We start from the raw sequence: 16189 nt of genomic DNA, 5'->3' as shown, positions 1-16189 counted from the left end.
ATTCATTTGCTGGCCTGGTGATCGCTCCCGGCTTTGGCGACACGCCGACACCCGCCGAGGCAGCAGCTGGCCAAGTGCCCGTGGCCGACAGATATCGGTACAGGGGGGAGGGGCAGTCCCGCTGCCACTGATCGGTCCCGCTGCCGTTGATCGATCTCGTCGCCGTTGGTCGCCTTTGGCATCTGTCCTGTGGGTTGTCTGTCCATGCTGTCGATTGCGGTGCTGTTGCTTGCGGTGCTGTCGGCCCGTCTGCCCGCTGCGCACCATCCCGCATTCAGCGTTACTCACATTTTCTTTGCTTTTTTGGGACGGCTCCTGCAGGAACATCCCGGGGCTCCAGCACCGGACTGTTGCTGCTCTCTCCTGCATTCGTCGTGCATTCGTCGTGCATTCGTCGTGCATTCGTCGTGCATTCGTCGTGCATTCGTCGTGCATTCGTCCGGCATTCGTCCTGGCCCAGTGCTCGTCCCCTGCATCGGCCAAGATCACACCGCCAATAGCCCAGGCATCGCCATCGCCATCGTCGTCGCTGCTGCATCCCGTATCCAACCAGTCGCAGCGAGAAGCTCCAGATCGGCTACCGTCACCCAGCACAACTCTGACATGCCCAGCCCGACATGATGAAGCACTATCCACCGCTGATCGCACTTGCCCAAGGCTGTCCGAATTCAAGGCGAATGGTCCTCAGGACTGCTGCGACGTCGTATTCCAGGCTCTGCGGAAATCCATCCTGCGTGCCACTCGCAATCGCCCGGCACCACTTTCATGCGTCGCCGCTGCGTCGAGAGGCCGCGCTGTCCATGTCCATGGACTCGGTCCAGCCAGCGCTGCGGACACTGCTGATGGATCTCGTGCAAGACGATGCCGGCCGTCGTGGCCTGCTCGAAAGCAATCCAGACATTTCCGAGCGCGACTTCCACGCCAAGTATTTTGTATTCCAGCTCCAGCATCATACCTCGAGCGACTCGCACCTGTTGTCGTTTTACGCAAAGCACATCTCGGGCTACGCCGGCCGCCTTGCCCAACTCTCTGTCAACCACTTTTTCCGCCTCCTCAAGTGCGCCTACACCAGCACCCAGCTCTCCAGCAGCTCCGATTTTCACCGGATCATCTCGATGGTGCTGCGAGACATGTCGCTCGTCCGTGTCCCTCCAAATGCAGGAATTATGGAGTTTTGGATTGCCACCTCTGATCTGACATCCACCCAGATGATCATCGGCTGGTTCAGTCATCTTGAGCAGCTCTTTGGGCCGGGCGCCGTTTCGATGCGAGACAGCATTCGAGTGCTGATGATCCTGGTCAGCCGGACCCTCGATCTCGACGAAATTGCACCCGTCTTCAAACTCATCACCGATCGATATGGGCCTCTGCCGACCAAGACGCTCGCCAATCTTGTCATACATTTCACCAAGAACGATCAACTCAACACCATTCTGGCCCTCGTCGACCTCGCTCCTCTCAGAAAGGACAATGCCTCGTCAGTGATCGTCACCGTGGCGGTGCTGAAGCATTTTATGAGCCAACGTAGCTACGGGAAGTGCTTGGAGGTTGCCCGTCGAATACATCTCAACGGCATCATCCCCCCAGAGGTCTTTCACCAGCTCTTCATTATGTACGACCAAGAGTCGCATGTGGACGGGCTGCTCTACACGTTCGAGTATATGAAGTCCTACTATCGCGAGCGCGAGCGCCAAGATCTTATCAAGGTCGAGTCCTTCAACACGGTTATCGCCGCACTGTGGAAGCGGGGTCTGGTCGACCAAGGCTTTGCCCTTCTTGAAGAGATGGGCCGCTGTGGCATCGAATCCGACCGGGTTACCGAAAACATCCTTCTCCAGCAGCATATCCGATCGGGACAGATCGACAAAGCCCTGTCGCTCTTTCGAGCAAGCTACCTCACCAAGGACTCGGCAGCGTCGGTGGCTCGGTCTGACACTTTTGGAACGATCCTCGTCGGCCTCTTGAAGAGCACCCGCCCCGAGCTCGCTTTTGAAATCTTCCGAGACGGCTGGAACTCGGGGCTCCGCTTGCGTGAGAAGGAATGGAAAATGTTCCTGGCCCAGATCTTCACTATTCCACTGCTCGCCCACCGGGCCTTCGAAGTCGTCGACCTCTATCTATCCCAGGGACAGCGCAAGGCCATTACCAAGAGCACCCAGGCAGTACTCCTGTCTGGATTCAGCAAGCTGGGGATGTTCAAACACATGGACCGCGTTTTGGAGCTCCCGGTGTCGTCCTCCAAAACCATGAATATCCAAACGACAAACACGATGATGAAGATGGCGCTGCTGGACCACAACCCGCAAAAAGCCATCAGCTACTTTGACCAAATGATCGAAAGTGGCATGTACCCCACTGTGCTCTCGTACCATATCCTCATCAACTACTTTTCTTTCAACGCGCAAATCGAGAGTATGGAGTACTACTTTGACCGGATGCTGCGACAGCATGTGCGTCCGGACGGAAAGCTTTACGTGGCCATGTTGATGGGGTATGTTCATGCGCTACAAGCCAGCAAGGATGACCAAAAGGCCAACCGTCGCCTTGCCGACAGCTTCCGCCAGCTCTGGAGAGCATACATCTTCGGCCAAGTCGACCGGGCCCTGCTGAGCCATCTGGTCAAGCAAACCCGCTCGAGTCTCCTGAACGAAGTTGTTGCCCGCAGAATCACTCCATACTATTTTTCCAATCTGCAGTTCGCTCCGATTCGGCCCAAGCCGCTGACGCTGGCCCTCAGAGACTTTTCTCGGCTGATCCACCAGCTCTGTGTCTCGGGCTGTGTTGAAATCGCCGAGGAAGTTTGGAAGGACAGCATGGGACTGCCCCTTGCTCCACACATAAGGCAGAACCCCGAATCGCTCGTCTCCGCGACCGATGCGCTCAGGCCCTCGCCATCGGGACGATCACCCGGTCGTCAACACAATGCCACCGCCCATCTCGGGCCTTTGGAGCACGATCGCACGGATGCTGGCTCGCTGACTGATACATCGCCCAGCGACCCAACATCGGCGTCCTTGACGGCACCGTGCTTGCGAGAGTTTCATCGTCCCGAAGGAATCTCGTACCGCTGTTTTGTTCACGCGTACCACCGACTCTCGCGGGCCGACAAAGCCCAGGAATGGGCAGCTCGCGAGCGTTCCGACTGCCACGACAGCGATACCAATCGATCGGCGAGAGAATAGCTGCGACATGCCAGGCGCATCAGGCATAAATCTCCTCAGACAAACACGACGTGACCGTGGCTTTGGGGTTGAAGTTGATACTCATTGTCTGGCGCTCATTTGCAGCTTTCTGAAAGCGAAACGGGACACCTTACTACTGAGTCAGCGTTGCCACTGTTTGCCGGGGTTTGAATACACACCAAACGGAACTCACATTGTCTGAACCTCAAACGATTCGAGTCGCCCGAGTGTCTTGATATCGAGAAACCACGGAGCTGTCCAAGGCGTCGAATGCATCCATCACACTCCCGCATCGAGACAGTAACGCTAGTCGATCACCGCCATAGGAGATCGACCGGGTGCATTCAAGACGATCCTTCCTGAACCAGGACCGGAAGCAATCACACGGCCTGTCTACCGGGGACTACAGATCACCGAGAGACTCTCAGGGACACACCGTCTCATTTCGTTCCAAACAAGCTGTAGTAACACGCTTCGATTCGCCATCCACCGCCACTGCGCTGTCCATCAGCGGTGGCATGTTCATCTTCTTGGCAGCATACTCCTGAATATACGATTGGGGGGGGGAAGGTCATCCACTACAACCGGCCGGCTCAGAATGCGATGATTGGACGACTGTGCTCAATGGGTACAGGGAGCGTACGTGTATATTCACGATCGAGAGCAGTCACCAGGTGCTCTACAGGGCGGACTGCCTCAGCTGCCCAAGCGCTGAATTGCCCAGCGCCGGACACCTGCGCCTGTGTTGCTTGGATGCGGTTGCCAAACGCCAGTGTCTCGTCACTTTGCAAAGGCCTACTTTCCACGCCCTTTGACCTTGTTCTTGCCCTTGGCCATCAGATTCTTGGGGTCATAGATGCCTGTCTTCTCGCCTTTGACCTTGGAAGCCATCTCCGAGGCCGTGCCGGAGGTCAGCTTTCTTTTCTTGGTTGACTCGGGATTCTTGATCGAAACGATGCCGGACCCCGACCCAACCTTGACGCTCGACCATTCTTCATCCGTACCTCCGATAGCGTACCTATGATTGAAAAGTAACCACCGTTGTCCAAAGAAGCGACAGGGAGGGAGAGGAGCAAACGACATGGCGATCAGAAGCTGTCTCATACATTGCGCCATCCACCATCCACCATCCACCATCAACCATCAACCATCAACCATCAACCATCAACCATCAACCATCAACCATCAACCATCAACCATCAACCATCAACCATCAGCCATCAACCATCAACCATCAACCATCAACCACAGTGTGTGCTTACTGGGCAAGATCGATGCCGTTGATGATTTCCTTCTGCTTGGCTTTGAACTTTTCCATGGCTTCGTTGCCCGCAGTCTCCAGATCATCGCCAAGGGTCACTTGGGTCGGGTCCCAGGCAGCCTCGTCAGTGACGTCTCGCCTCTTGGCATTGGTGGCTACATTGTCCCGCTTGGGCTTCTGACCCACAATGGCTTCGACTTCTTCCTCGGCATCGCGTTCCAGAACACCTCGGTAGTAAGCGCTAACTTTACGGATGATCTTGGCGAACAGCGCCAGGATCTGGCTGACAGGGAGGCTGATCTCAGCCTCCAGGTCCTCGACAGTTTTCTTTTGCAAACCCATACCCACGAGAATAGCAGACTGCACGGCAGAGAGCTTCACTCCACGGGTGGCTTCATCTTTGAAAGCCTGTGTGGTATTCACGTAGTCCTCGGATACGCCAACAGTCAAATCGGCATTGAGCTGTCCAAGGAAGTACTGCTTGGCAATCGCATGCAACATGTCGAGGATGACGTGGTAATCGAGCAGGTTTTGTGCATACGAGTCGAGACGCTTCAGATCAAAGGGCGTAAAGTGTCTGTACAGCTCGCCTTGGCTTCGGATGAGAGCTGTAGACATTCGGTGAGTTGCGATCAGTATTTCGGCAACGGCGGCACTTGGCCCAGGCAACGTGAAGTCGCATCAACAGGTTCAATCTTTTTTAACGAGGGCAAGCAAGGCAAGCGAGGGCAAGCGACTTTGCGGTTGAGCATCATTGTGCTGCTGGCGGTCACTATCCCTCTCGGCATCAGCTCGGTGACGGTCAATACTAGCCACGGCGCACTCGCTTACCCGCATCGGCCCCAGAGCCTCGCTTGACATCGCCCGTCTGCGCACTCTCAAGAACACCCATGACCATAACGGGTGAGAACTTTCGGAACTGGTAGCTGAGGAGCTCCAGGAAGCGCTTGCGGAAGTCCCAGGTAAATTGGCCAAGCCAATCGTTTCGTTCGACCATGACGTCGTCGAGACTGCTGCCAGCCCGGTGGATTGTCTTGAGCATGATACAGGTGTGCTCGCCGGTCAAGTCGTTCGCAGTTTGTCGAAGGTACACGGGCGAGAATCCGCAGCGCTTCCAGAACTTGTGAAGTGAGGCAGTTACGCCATAGGAAACACCCAGCCAGTGGAGGTGCTCTTTGGGCGGGCGCTGTGATAGGGTCAGTAGCAGCGGCGGCATGGTGGCGGGATCGCGGACCCTGATCTCGTCAGTCTGCAACGTTGCATTCTGGAGCTCTGCTTCGGACACTCGGGTGATCTCGAGAGAGTCCATATCGGCGTCTTCGTCCAAACTTTGGACCTCGCCACGGTAGTACTTTTCCAGTAGCTCTAGCGCACGGCCTCCGTAGCCCATGCTGGTGTAGTCAGGGTGAGTGGCAACACGAACGACACGAGCGCCGCTGAGGGAGGCAAAGTCGTCGTCTTGGAACTGCTGGGCAACAACCCAGGGAATCAGGTCGCCGGACTGGCGGACTCCGCGAGCCAGCGATGATAAGGCCGTGCCCTTGGCGATGTTGCCTTCAAGACACACTTGGATGACACAGAGCGGCTCCGGAAGCGTCGTGGTCTTTCCCTCGTCGATGGGGGGCAGCAAGACAAAGAGGTGATGGGCGGGTGCGTCGCTGGAAGGGATTCATGCCAGCATCGTTAGTGGCGCGCCACACTCGAGACACAAAGACCAAGAGCCATATCACAAAGCCGTACCTCAAGAGCTGCAGATCGTTTGGACTGTTTTTGTAGTGGCTGGCAACATAGAGACTCATCATTCTCTGCAAGAATGCTTCGCTAACAGGGTGATAGCTGAAGAGGGTGTCGCGGTTGACATAGTACAACTCGCATTTGCTGGGGTGCGGGCAGCCGCCGACCCGAGTAGCTTGGCCGGTGGAAGGGGTGCTGCAATCCAGACAGAGGAGCTTGTTGAGCCAGGACTCGACTGAGTCGCCAGAACTGTATCGGATAGGCTCATCCAATTTGATCTCTCGGAGCGATCGACCACCTGCCGAGGCCGTGGCCGCAGCGGCGTTGGGGCCAGTCTCCTTCTTCTGCTTCCCATCTCGTCCGACGACCACACCGTTCTCGCCCGCTTCAGAGAAGCCGCGGCTTTGCTCTCGGAGCTGCTGGATAAGCTTGAGAGAGAGCGATCTTCCGGTTCCCTCGTATCCGTTGATGGTCGAAGCCATGAAAACAAGGTAGGGACCCAAAAGATTCTTGACCAAAGGCAGCGGGATCGCAGCCGCTTCATCGATGATGACAAGCTCAGCTTGCGACAGAACGTTGTGGTCCGTGGGTTGGATATACTATCGGTTGTTGTGTGCGGATGCATGCATGTTAGACCACATTGTCTCGCTAAGGCATCGGCCGAAATCGAGAATCTTTCCGACAACCCAATCCAGAGGTCCTGTCTGTGTCCAGCGCCGCCACGGAATACTGCCAAACTTACCTGGATGGTCTGTCGATGATCCTTGAAGACATTGACACGGACGACCGCCTTCTGGAACTCAGGGTTGGTACTCTGGATAATGTCATAATCCAGATGCTCCTCATAGCCCAGCGCATCAAACCCCTTGAACACAAACTCGAAGAGGGTCTTTAGGTTCTCGGGACTGGGACTTGTGATGAAGATGTTGCTGTAGCCGTATGCAATCGCTGCAGCAATCGAGAGACCAAGGGCAGCAGATTTGCCGCGACCACGCGACGCCGTCAGAGTCACCGTCGAGCGCAGTGTCTTTTCGGCGATGGCCTCGACAAAGGTAAGGATGGCTTTGGCCTGGTCCAGTGTTTTGGCTGCACCAACGAGGGAGCCAACGGGCTGTGTGTCCGCGAGGGAGGCCTTCAGCTCCTTGAGTTCCTGCTGCTCCGGGGTCAGCTGCTCCTCCTGGCCGCAAAAGAAATCGATGCTAAGTAACGTTCGTCTCAAGAGAATCCAGCGGGACCGAGCCGTCAACGAGGGGCTGAGATCGAGCAGCGGACGGGCAGCCAAAACATTTATTGAACGGTATCAGGTCCGAAACTGGACTCGGGCTGCAAGGCATAGACCTCACCTCGCGACGCGGAAGGGGCTTGACGTGCTTTCCAGCACTCAACGGAAGGACGTTCAGCTCATCGTCGACAACCAGGCAGGTGTCGCAAGTGGCCAAGGAAAGAATGAATCTTTCGTTGAAGCGAGCGACAGTCTCGTGCTGCGACTCGGTGCGGTAACGGCTGTGGACATCCTAAAAGTGATGTAGCCGATTTCAGTCAGCCAACCCCCGCGATATCGACTGACGGTCCGGTTCTGACATGCGCTCATCCAGACTCGGCAAGCTGCAAAAATCGCTGCCTAGAAACGACTGCCCAGGGCTGATAATATGCCAGACGCATTCCTGCGCTGAGGTGCTGAGAATCTCTCACCATCGTAAGGGTGTACAGTTGCTTGAGGGAGGTCATGGTTCTAAGCAGCAGGACGACGATGCCGCCGCCCTCGACGGTCTCGATGGTGCGAGCGAGCAAATTGGGTGTGATGGCCTCAAAGTCCTGAAGAATACACATTCCGTAGGTGTTGCCGAGAATCTTTTCTGTTTCCTTGTAGTAGGCATAACGGATGGAAGTCGAGGACACAAAGAGTTCAAAGGGATCATCCTGGTCGGGATCTTTGATACCTCGCGCAATCTGGCTCTTGATCTGCTTCATTCGCTTCTGGCGATGGCTGGACATGCCCAGTTGGTTGCACAGCCATCGGGAAGAACATGGTGAGCTCGATACATGCAATGAGCGGGACACAGATGGTCTCCGTTTCGTACTGTGCGACATGCTGCGAACTTGCTGCGAACTTGCCGACAGAGATCATCGGCAGCGAGACGCTGATGGCCCGGTCGGTGAGACGCATCGGCCCTCACCTGCTGAAGCCAAGATCCTTCTTGTAGCACCAGAGCACATTGGGCCGAGCCGACACTCGGGCTTTGCTCAGAAGAAAGTGGAGAGTGACCACCTGGTCCTTGCCTCTATCGCCGACGACGACGAAAAACGATCTGTGGTTCTTCTGGACGCCATTCTGAATGAGGGCGGGGATTCGGGAGTCGAGTTTTTTTCGTTGCAGATTCGACATGGCGAGCGCGGGTACTGCAATGCAGACAGAGGGCTGGTGCTGGCCGGGCTCAGAAGACGGACAGGGGGAGCAGTCGAGACGATCTGCTGGCTGAGTTCGCTGCGTCAGACGGAAACAGCCGCCGCGAGGCCGCCAGCAACGGCGCAAAAAAAAAAAGTGAGCGCAAGCCACACGGGGTGCGACGGCGAAACTCCGCTCGCTCGGGCGGTCACGGGTGCTGCACCGCATTCGCCCGAGCGCCAAGGGTCTTGAAGGTGCCTCCGCCTGCGCTTAGACCAGGACCCATCCCGCACCCCCATCAACCCCAGCGCAATGACCGCCCCATCCGCCCACACCCACACCGTCGCCATCATCACCGGCTCCAACACCGGCCTCGGATACCACTGTGCCGAGCTGCTGATCAAGAACGAGGTCCATCTGACCAAGCCCGTCTCCAAGGCCGTCGAGGACGGCGCAAAGCCCTTCCACCTCATCTTGGCCTGCCGCAATAAAGACAAGGCCGAGGCTGCGGTGCGCAAGCTGACCGAGCTGGCTGCCAGTCAGGAGAGAACAAAGTCCTTCATCATCGAATACGGCATCCTTGACCTTGGCTCTTTGGAGTCCGTGCGAGCATTTGCCAAATGGTTCCTGGAGAAGAACATCCCACTCAATATCGTAAGTCGCGCAATTTCGCTTTGCAGTGCTTGTGACGACGCAACCGTTGCCGCGGTGTTCTTTCCGATAGCTGATCATGGTGTATTGGTTCTCTATCCCTTGCATATGCCGGCTACCGATCGACTGGGCTTGTTTCCGGGACAACGGCCGTCTAGCTCCTGAACAATGCCGGCTTGGCCGTGTCCGCCTATGCCACTACCAAGGACGGCCTGGAGATCACGCTTGGCACCAATCACTTTGGCCATTTCCTGCTCACCATGCTGCTTCTCGATAAACTGATTGCCGCCGGCCCAGGCGCGCGCATCGTCAACGTATCCAGGTAGCCCTCCGGCTCACTGCCGACCTCTCGCCATTCCGTGCCATGCGAATACCGATGCTGCTGTCGCTGCTGCTGGTGCGAAGCGAGGCGCCGCTCGCTCCCGCCACCAGGAAAGGGGGATTCGAAATTGGTGGGCCTGGCGGGCGGATTTGAAATCGAGGGCCTGATAGCGGCCCCAGGGCAGAACTTGACCACTCACAACTCACAACTTACACCCACCCACCCACTCACTCACTCACTCACTCGCACTCGTGCAGTGAGTTGCATCTCAATGCCCAAGAGCGAGACCACGCCCAGGTGCCGTGCCCAAACTTCGACTTCAAAACAGCCACCGTCGAATCATTCTCTGCCCAGTACCCCTTCCGCGAGAAATACGTGGGACTTGCCGCCTACTCCTCCTCCAAGGTCGCCAATGTGCTGTTCACCTTGCAGTTGGCCAAGTTCCTGGAAGTCCACCGCAAGGTTCTGCCCGAGCAGCTCTCGGTCACTGCCCTCACCCCGGGCTGGGTTCCCACTACCGAGTTTACCCGCGACTCTCCTTACATCATGCAGCTCCTCATGCGCTACGTTTTCCCCTGGATCCTCCCCAGAATTCGCACCGAGGATCAAGGCTCGAGTGTCCTTGTCAAGGCTGCCTTCACCAAGGAGGCACACGGCCAGTCTGCCAAGTACATGAACCAATTCGGCGAGTGGGACACTCCCAGTGCCGATGCCCGTGATGAACACAGCCAGAAGAATTTGTGGAACTGCAGCTGCGAGATCGTGGGCTTGACCCAGTACAAGCTCTGAATGCCCCACCGACTGTCTGGTAGCTGTCATTCCTGCAGCTCCTGACAAAGTGGGACATTGCAACGCTGGGTGCCCCAGACCTTCTGAGTGGAAGTAACACTCCTGGGTCGAAACAGTGTCGTCCTGCTTCAGTTTGGGCGCGCTGCAAATCGAATTGCCTATCGATCCGACAAGAGTATCTGTGTTCTCTGTGTCGTACCTGCTGTAGTTGTCGTAGTAGCGGTATTGTTGTAGTTGCTGTATTGCTGTAGTAGCTGTATTGTCGTAGTTGTTGTGATTGTTGCCAACTGGGTGTGTTCTTGGAATTGTCATCAGTGCCGTTCTCGAGGCTGGCTTGCTCTTGGATTCAAAAAATACAGCTTTTTTCATTTATCTCGTTTGAGAGAGCCATCACCAGGCCCTCAAGAGATGCCCTGTATCCCGAATCCGCCGTTCCCATGAGGTGTCTTCCATACCCCAGTGCCGATGCATATGATCCACTGCCTCTTGTGCTCAACTTGATCGACTCTCCGGACGAGTAAAAGTATATTTCTTCCAGTCCATCGCCTTTGCAATGAAATGCGCCAAGTGACTAGCGGATGCCAAATGAGCACAGGACGATGCACCATGGTCATCCGCGAAATTGTGCATGTAGGCAAGCCTACTCCGACACCTTGGTCCATTCGCTGAGAATATGGGGGCTGATTTGTCGACACAGCTGCTCCCAGTTTTGGGCACCCATTGTGGCAGCACACTGCGAGACCACAGACTTCATGTACGGGACGAGTTGAGTAGCAACAACAGGGTCGCGGTTTGCGAGCTCTGCTCGTCGCTTGCCATCCGGGCTTGCCTCGTCGTCATCGTCATCGCGGGCCTCATAGAAGCGCATGAGCGGACTGCACACGAATCGGATAGAGACAGGGATAAGGCATGTCAGTCTTGGGTATGCTCGATGTACGGGTGGCGATCAGTGCAATGTGGCCACGATCTGGTCGAAATACGCGGCAACTCACTCGGCAGCATCGCTCTCCTTCAGCTCATTCGAAGCGCTGGTGACAACGTTGAGGATGGCCTCGATCTTCGGGTAAACCAGGTGGCTGTTGCTGCGGAGGAGGGTCGCCAAGCCCAAGGCACAAAGCTTCCGTTGCTTTGGATGCGAAATGTTGTCGTACTTCAGAACGAACGTGAGGCAGGTGCATCATCGACATTTAGCGTTACCGCGTTAGCAGCTGCAATCCGATTCACACCGCAATAGCACGGCATCGAGCTGGGCATCCGATTTCAGATCACTACCAACCTTATCGCACCAAGCGTCAATAAGCGCAGGCAGTGCGGCCTCGCCGCCAACCGACACAATCGATCGGACAAACAGCTCGGGGTCGTAGAGTGCCATTCGAGACAAGATCGAGATGTACTTGACAATCACGACGTGCAGCTCGATGTTCTCGATCACGGTCTTGGCAAGATTGGCAAGCAATCCGGATCCAACAAGGACTTCGCCGATGGCTGGGAAGCAGTTGGCGATGTGGCACGTCTGGAGCATGATATCGACGCAGCGCAAGATGCTGTGCGCGGCATCGGGTTTGATGTTGCCGACGAGACGCGCGATTACATCCAGAATATCTCTGGCATACGTCTGAGTCGGTATTGAAGTTGAGGTTGTGTGAGGGCAGCGCCAATTGAGCATTGACCCACTCGATGCCAAATGCCAAATGCCGATGTGCCAAGCTTCAGCCCAGCCTCAGCCCAGTCGTCTGTTGTGCTCGCACTGCGAATGGCTCTACCGAGCCAGTACACGAAGCGAGCATACCTGCAGCACACGAACGGTATCCAACAAAACGTAGGCCTCGATGATCTTGAGGATCTTTTTTGTGCTTTCACCGCCGTACTCGAGGAGAGCAAGAGCGCTTGGGAACAAACTTGCGAGCTCGTCCGACGACTGGACGCAGTTTTGCATTGTCACAAGCCAAAGGTCGATGGCGTCCTCCAGCAAGTACACATGTGCAGGCTCCGCGGTGTCGACGCTGAATCGGATCAGCGGAGTGACAAAGCTGTGGATAGAGGGCGAGTTCTCGCGTAGGGACTACGCAATTCGAAAATGGACACGATGAAGCGACACCGCTATTAGGCAGAGTAGCCAATGCAGATATATGTGCGATGCCGTGACGGAGCAGCTCGAGATTGGCACATCCTTACCGCAACGAGTCGGGTCAAAACAACCAAGATCGAAGCACGGAAGAGATTCTGATCTTCAGAGAACTCCCAAAGCTCGGGCAAAATCTGGACGATACTCGGGGCGTATGCCGCTACCTACGTACCAAGTACAAATGTGAGCAAGCGCCGACCTGGCGAGGGATGCATGGCTCACAGAAAAAGCGAGCGCGGCTTACATGGCCCTCCATGCGCTCGACAACAACAGCGAGGCAGTTCAGGAGCTTCATCTTCGTATCGAATTCATCAGAGTCTTTCATCACATCGATTGAGAGCGAAATGCACATGGGGAGCAGCGGAACGAACGCGCTCGAATCAAAGTTCCACTGGTCGATGCAGCTCTTGAGATTCATAGCCGCGGTCAGGCGAACGACCATGTCTTGATCCTTCTGCATGAGCACAAACAGGGTCCGGTAGACCTCCAGCTGCACATCGGCCGAGCAGTTGATTTCGATCCAGTTGCCACACAGCTCGGCAATTCGGCGCTTGACAATACGCATGCTGGCGTGGCATCATGCCCAACGGAGCAATGAGCAATCACAGCCGACAGTTTATCCATGCGGCTTCACGGGGGAGCAAAGCGTGGACAACATACCTAGAATCGTTGCTGAGCGCCTCGGCTCGGAGATTACTCTGGAACCACGTATCGAAGGAGATTTGATCGTACAGATCATGCGCGCAAAGCCCAATAGCTGCATAGACGGCATCCTTCAAAATGATATCATGGAGACTGGAAGCGCTTCCCCGCGCTGAATGCCGACATGTGAGAAACGCAAGGAGCTGTAGCAAATGCGAAATGCCTTTCATGACTTCCAAGCCCTGGTCCCTAGCGTGTGTTCGTCTCCAAGCGCCATTCCCGTGTTTCGGCGCCGGCTGTCCGTCTCAGGTACGTACCATACACCTCCTGGAGCATGCCGACCAGAACCGGAGTCAACAGAGCACGGTGCTCGACAACGAGTTCGGTAAGCAGCTTCTCGGCGCAGCGCTGAAGAGCAACACACTCGGTTAGATTAGGATGGCGCGGTCCACAGAGCTCAGTTCAAGGCCCGACTGATGGAGTGCAGACACTACTACAGCCGCAAACTCACCCGAATGCTGTATTCCCAGTGGTCGGCCTCCTCCTCGGAAACAAAGGACTCGGGATCGTCTTCCCAGCTTTGCAGTTCATCCGGCCCGAGAACGAGGCATTGAGCGATAAGAACCTGACACATCTTGGTCAGGGTCGCAGGTACAAAGAGCTGCTCGGAGAGCACTTTGCGAGACTGGGCAATATCTTGGGCCACCGCCTCAGCGGGCGACCTGACATGGAACTCGCTGTTCTTGTTGAGATTCTTGAGGATTTGAAGCGCCTGAACAATAAATCGCTCATTCGATGGATCCGCTGTTGCATTCGTCAGTGAGATAGCAGGGATATAAATACAGACCCGGTGTGGATAGAGGCATCGGTGTGGGGGTCACGATGAGGACTAGGACATCGATATTCCACACGGCACATGGCGATGGTCCGATGAGCAAACCGGAGTGGGTGTGGAGTCGCGGGCTCTATCTTATGTCTGGTGGCTGCGAGCTACCGGAAACAGATGCGTACCAAGAAAGGCATCCTTTGACTGGGCGTACTTCTCGATCTCCCCCCAGTAAAACTGGGCCACGGCGATGGATCCTGGAGCCAGCACAAAGCTGAGAAAGCGAACCTTTTGGAGCTCCAGGTAAAATTTGCCGTGGTGCAAGATGATCTTATTGATGCCGTCGAAGATGCCTTTGGTAGCATTGGCCAGAGTCGACTCTAGAGGAGCAGATTCGACAGGGTGGTAAGCATATCGACGCCGAGTTGGAGATGGCCCGAGCAATCTAGCGAGTCTGGGTAGCACACGCCAGGTTAAGGCACAAGCTCTTGTCTGCGATGCGGCTGGTGGATTCAAGAAAGACACTCGCAGTGACAGAGCCAACTGATGCGGAGCCATAGAGCGGTTGCAAGATATCATGCGCAATAAAGTGTGCAGAGGGCCGTCCGAGCGCCCGTCGCTCGCCAACGACAGTTACTGATAAAGAAAGCTGCATACTCAGTGCCGTAAACTTGCGCAGATATTCGATGGAGTATTGGAAGAATTGCTGCGGTCGACGATGAATTGTACTGTCAGTTCGACTCATCGCCGCAGCGAAAAATGCAACCGGTTGCCCAAAGTGGCTGCGACGGGATATAGCCATCGAATGCAGTGAGCACCGAGGCCTACCAGGCCATCTGGATCGGTGTAGAACGTCTTGTATCCATAGCAAACAAGGCGTCGGATGGACTTGAATGCGAGGATGGCCAGCTGCAGGGCACCTTCGAGATCGTCGGGGTCGACCTGCTGGCCGTGGATCCAGTTTGCGACCCCAGCGAGGAAATAGTTGGCCCGGTCATAGAAAAGCGATACAGTGTAGCGAAGCATCTCTGGGGCCAGCTGTCGGGTTGGAAGAGGGATCAATGGGTGAGAGAATGGCAAGCAAACCCGGGAATCGCCAAGCAGATCAGACACTTGGGCATGTCGGACAGGATGCCGCCGCATAGGATCGCACCTGCTCAAACTTTTGCCGGCTGGCGATAAGCGTTTTTGTGGAGAGGGCCTTGATTACTTGATGTAGATGATACAGTGCGCTCTGTTGAATCAGCCGAATGCGGCTGGCATCGAGACCGGGGGCTGGCTTCTCAGCGACGGCGGCCTGGACTGTGCCCATCAGGACATGCAGCAGATCGGGCCTGAAATCGAGCGAGCAGTCAGCCTCGGTGGTGAGGATACGAAGGGTAATGCATACATGGCTATCTTTGATGGACTTTTGTCCATCAGGATGGGCAGGGGCAGAGAGAGTGCAGTGCCACCCACCAGTCGTTCGGAAAGTCATGCCGGGCAACCTTGGCCATGACAAGTGCCGCCTGAGCAGACATCTAGACAATCCCGGCATTAGAAGCAGCAGCAACCGATTCCAGGATCGGGACATTCGACTGTGATATGCAGGTGCGATGCATCGTTGCTCCGGGACCCGAGGAAGCGACCAGTACCTGCTTGGTGGGCTCGTCAAAGCTGCCCAGGAGCCGCGATCGAATGAGGGACTTTTCGTCAGCAGCGATGGGGCTGTCCAGCACATGCAGTAGAAAGAATATGAGTTAGCGACTCATTCGCCAGTCTCCGCGATAGAACGCTGCAGGCGAAACAGAGCCAAGCGGACGCTCGGGCGATGCGTTGGTACTTTTTGGCCGTCTTGCGCCAGTATTTCTCGATGCCATTCTTGAGATAGATGATGGCCAGGGTTCGGATCTTGGGATCGACGGATCGATTCAAATAGATTTCCTGGTTGACGAACCGGTCAGCACGTCTGCCAACACCCCAGCTCGGCGATGGCATGGCTCGGCATGGCTCGGCATCCGGATCGGGTGAGCAGCATCTCAGGAAGAAAGAAACCAACCTGCAGTGTTGAGTAGAATCCGGGAACGACTTCCCACTGAGCAAGCTGGTCGTCGGCAGGCTTGCGCACCAGCGGTTCGGGAGAGGCTGCGTACTGCAGAGCCGTGCAGATCTGTTCAAACGGGGAGGCCATGGCGGGCGAGATGAGCGAGGCAGCAGAGCGATCTCCAGCAGTCAGATCCAGGACAAGAAGAAAACCTGCCGCGACACGAGACGAGCGGTCGTGACAACCTT

At 55.9% G+C, this 16189-nt stretch overlaps 4 protein-coding genes across 4 annotated transcripts; 2 read left to right on the top strand and 2 right to left on the bottom strand.

Annotated features, from left to right (window-relative positions):
• Positions 1-800: 800 nt before the first annotated feature.
• BJ171DRAFT_580411 (uncharacterized protein) lies at positions 801-3182 on the top strand (the record flags this gene model as incomplete). The annotated part of the gene is made up of 1 exon (XM_053114041.1): positions 801-3182. The coding sequence occupies one exon, from the start codon at positions 801-803 to the stop codon at positions 3180-3182; it is 2382 nt and encodes a 793-aa protein (XP_052967845.1).
• A 616-nt stretch (positions 3183-3798) lies between these two features.
• Positions 3799-8663, bottom strand: BJ171DRAFT_499557 (GNAT acetyltransferase 2-domain-containing protein). The gene is made up of 8 exons (XM_053110483.1): positions 8355-8663; positions 7870-8164; positions 7521-7691; positions 6920-7354; positions 6184-6776; positions 5275-6101; positions 4445-5051; positions 3799-4200 (listed from the first exon to the last, which is right to left on the bottom strand). Exons 1-8 carry the CDS (start codon positions 8561-8563, stop codon positions 3978-3980), a joined length of 3360 nt encoding a protein of 1119 aa, XP_052967844.1. The 5' UTR covers positions 8564-8663; the 3' UTR covers positions 3799-3977.
• Positions 8664-8875: 212 nt separating this feature from the next.
• BJ171DRAFT_580409 (uncharacterized protein) lies at positions 8876-10325 on the top strand (the record flags this gene model as incomplete). The annotated part of the gene is made up of 3 exons (XM_053114040.1): positions 8876-9217; positions 9373-9536; positions 9794-10325. 3 exons carry the CDS (start codon positions 8876-8878, stop codon positions 10323-10325), a joined length of 1038 nt encoding a protein of 345 aa, XP_052967843.1.
• A 500-nt stretch (positions 10326-10825) lies between these two features.
• BJ171DRAFT_499554 (armadillo-type protein) lies at positions 10826-16153 on the bottom strand. The gene is made up of 17 exons (XM_053110482.1): positions 15957-16153; positions 15741-15841; positions 15553-15625; positions 15377-15438; positions 15072-15252; positions 14747-14956; positions 14576-14624; positions 14104-14298; positions 13604-13896; positions 13410-13500; positions 13111-13264; positions 12695-13016; positions 12501-12614; positions 12115-12387; positions 11602-11940; positions 11318-11475; positions 10826-11200 (listed from the first exon to the last, which is right to left on the bottom strand). The coding sequence occupies exons 1-17, from the start codon at positions 16086-16088 to the stop codon at positions 10966-10968; spliced, it is 2982 nt and encodes a 993-aa protein (XP_052967842.1). The 5' UTR covers positions 16089-16153; the 3' UTR covers positions 10826-10965.
• Positions 16154-16189: the final 36 nt, after the last annotated feature.

Source organism: Polychytrium aggregatum, assembly GCF_025602895.1.
Source record: "Polychytrium aggregatum strain JEL109 chromosome Unknown BJ171scaffold_13, whole genome shotgun sequence".
NCBI classification, from domain to species: Eukaryota; Fungi; Chytridiomycota; class Chytridiomycetes; order Polychytriales; genus Polychytrium; species Polychytrium aggregatum.
This window is presented reverse-complemented; position numbering and strand designations above follow the sequence as displayed.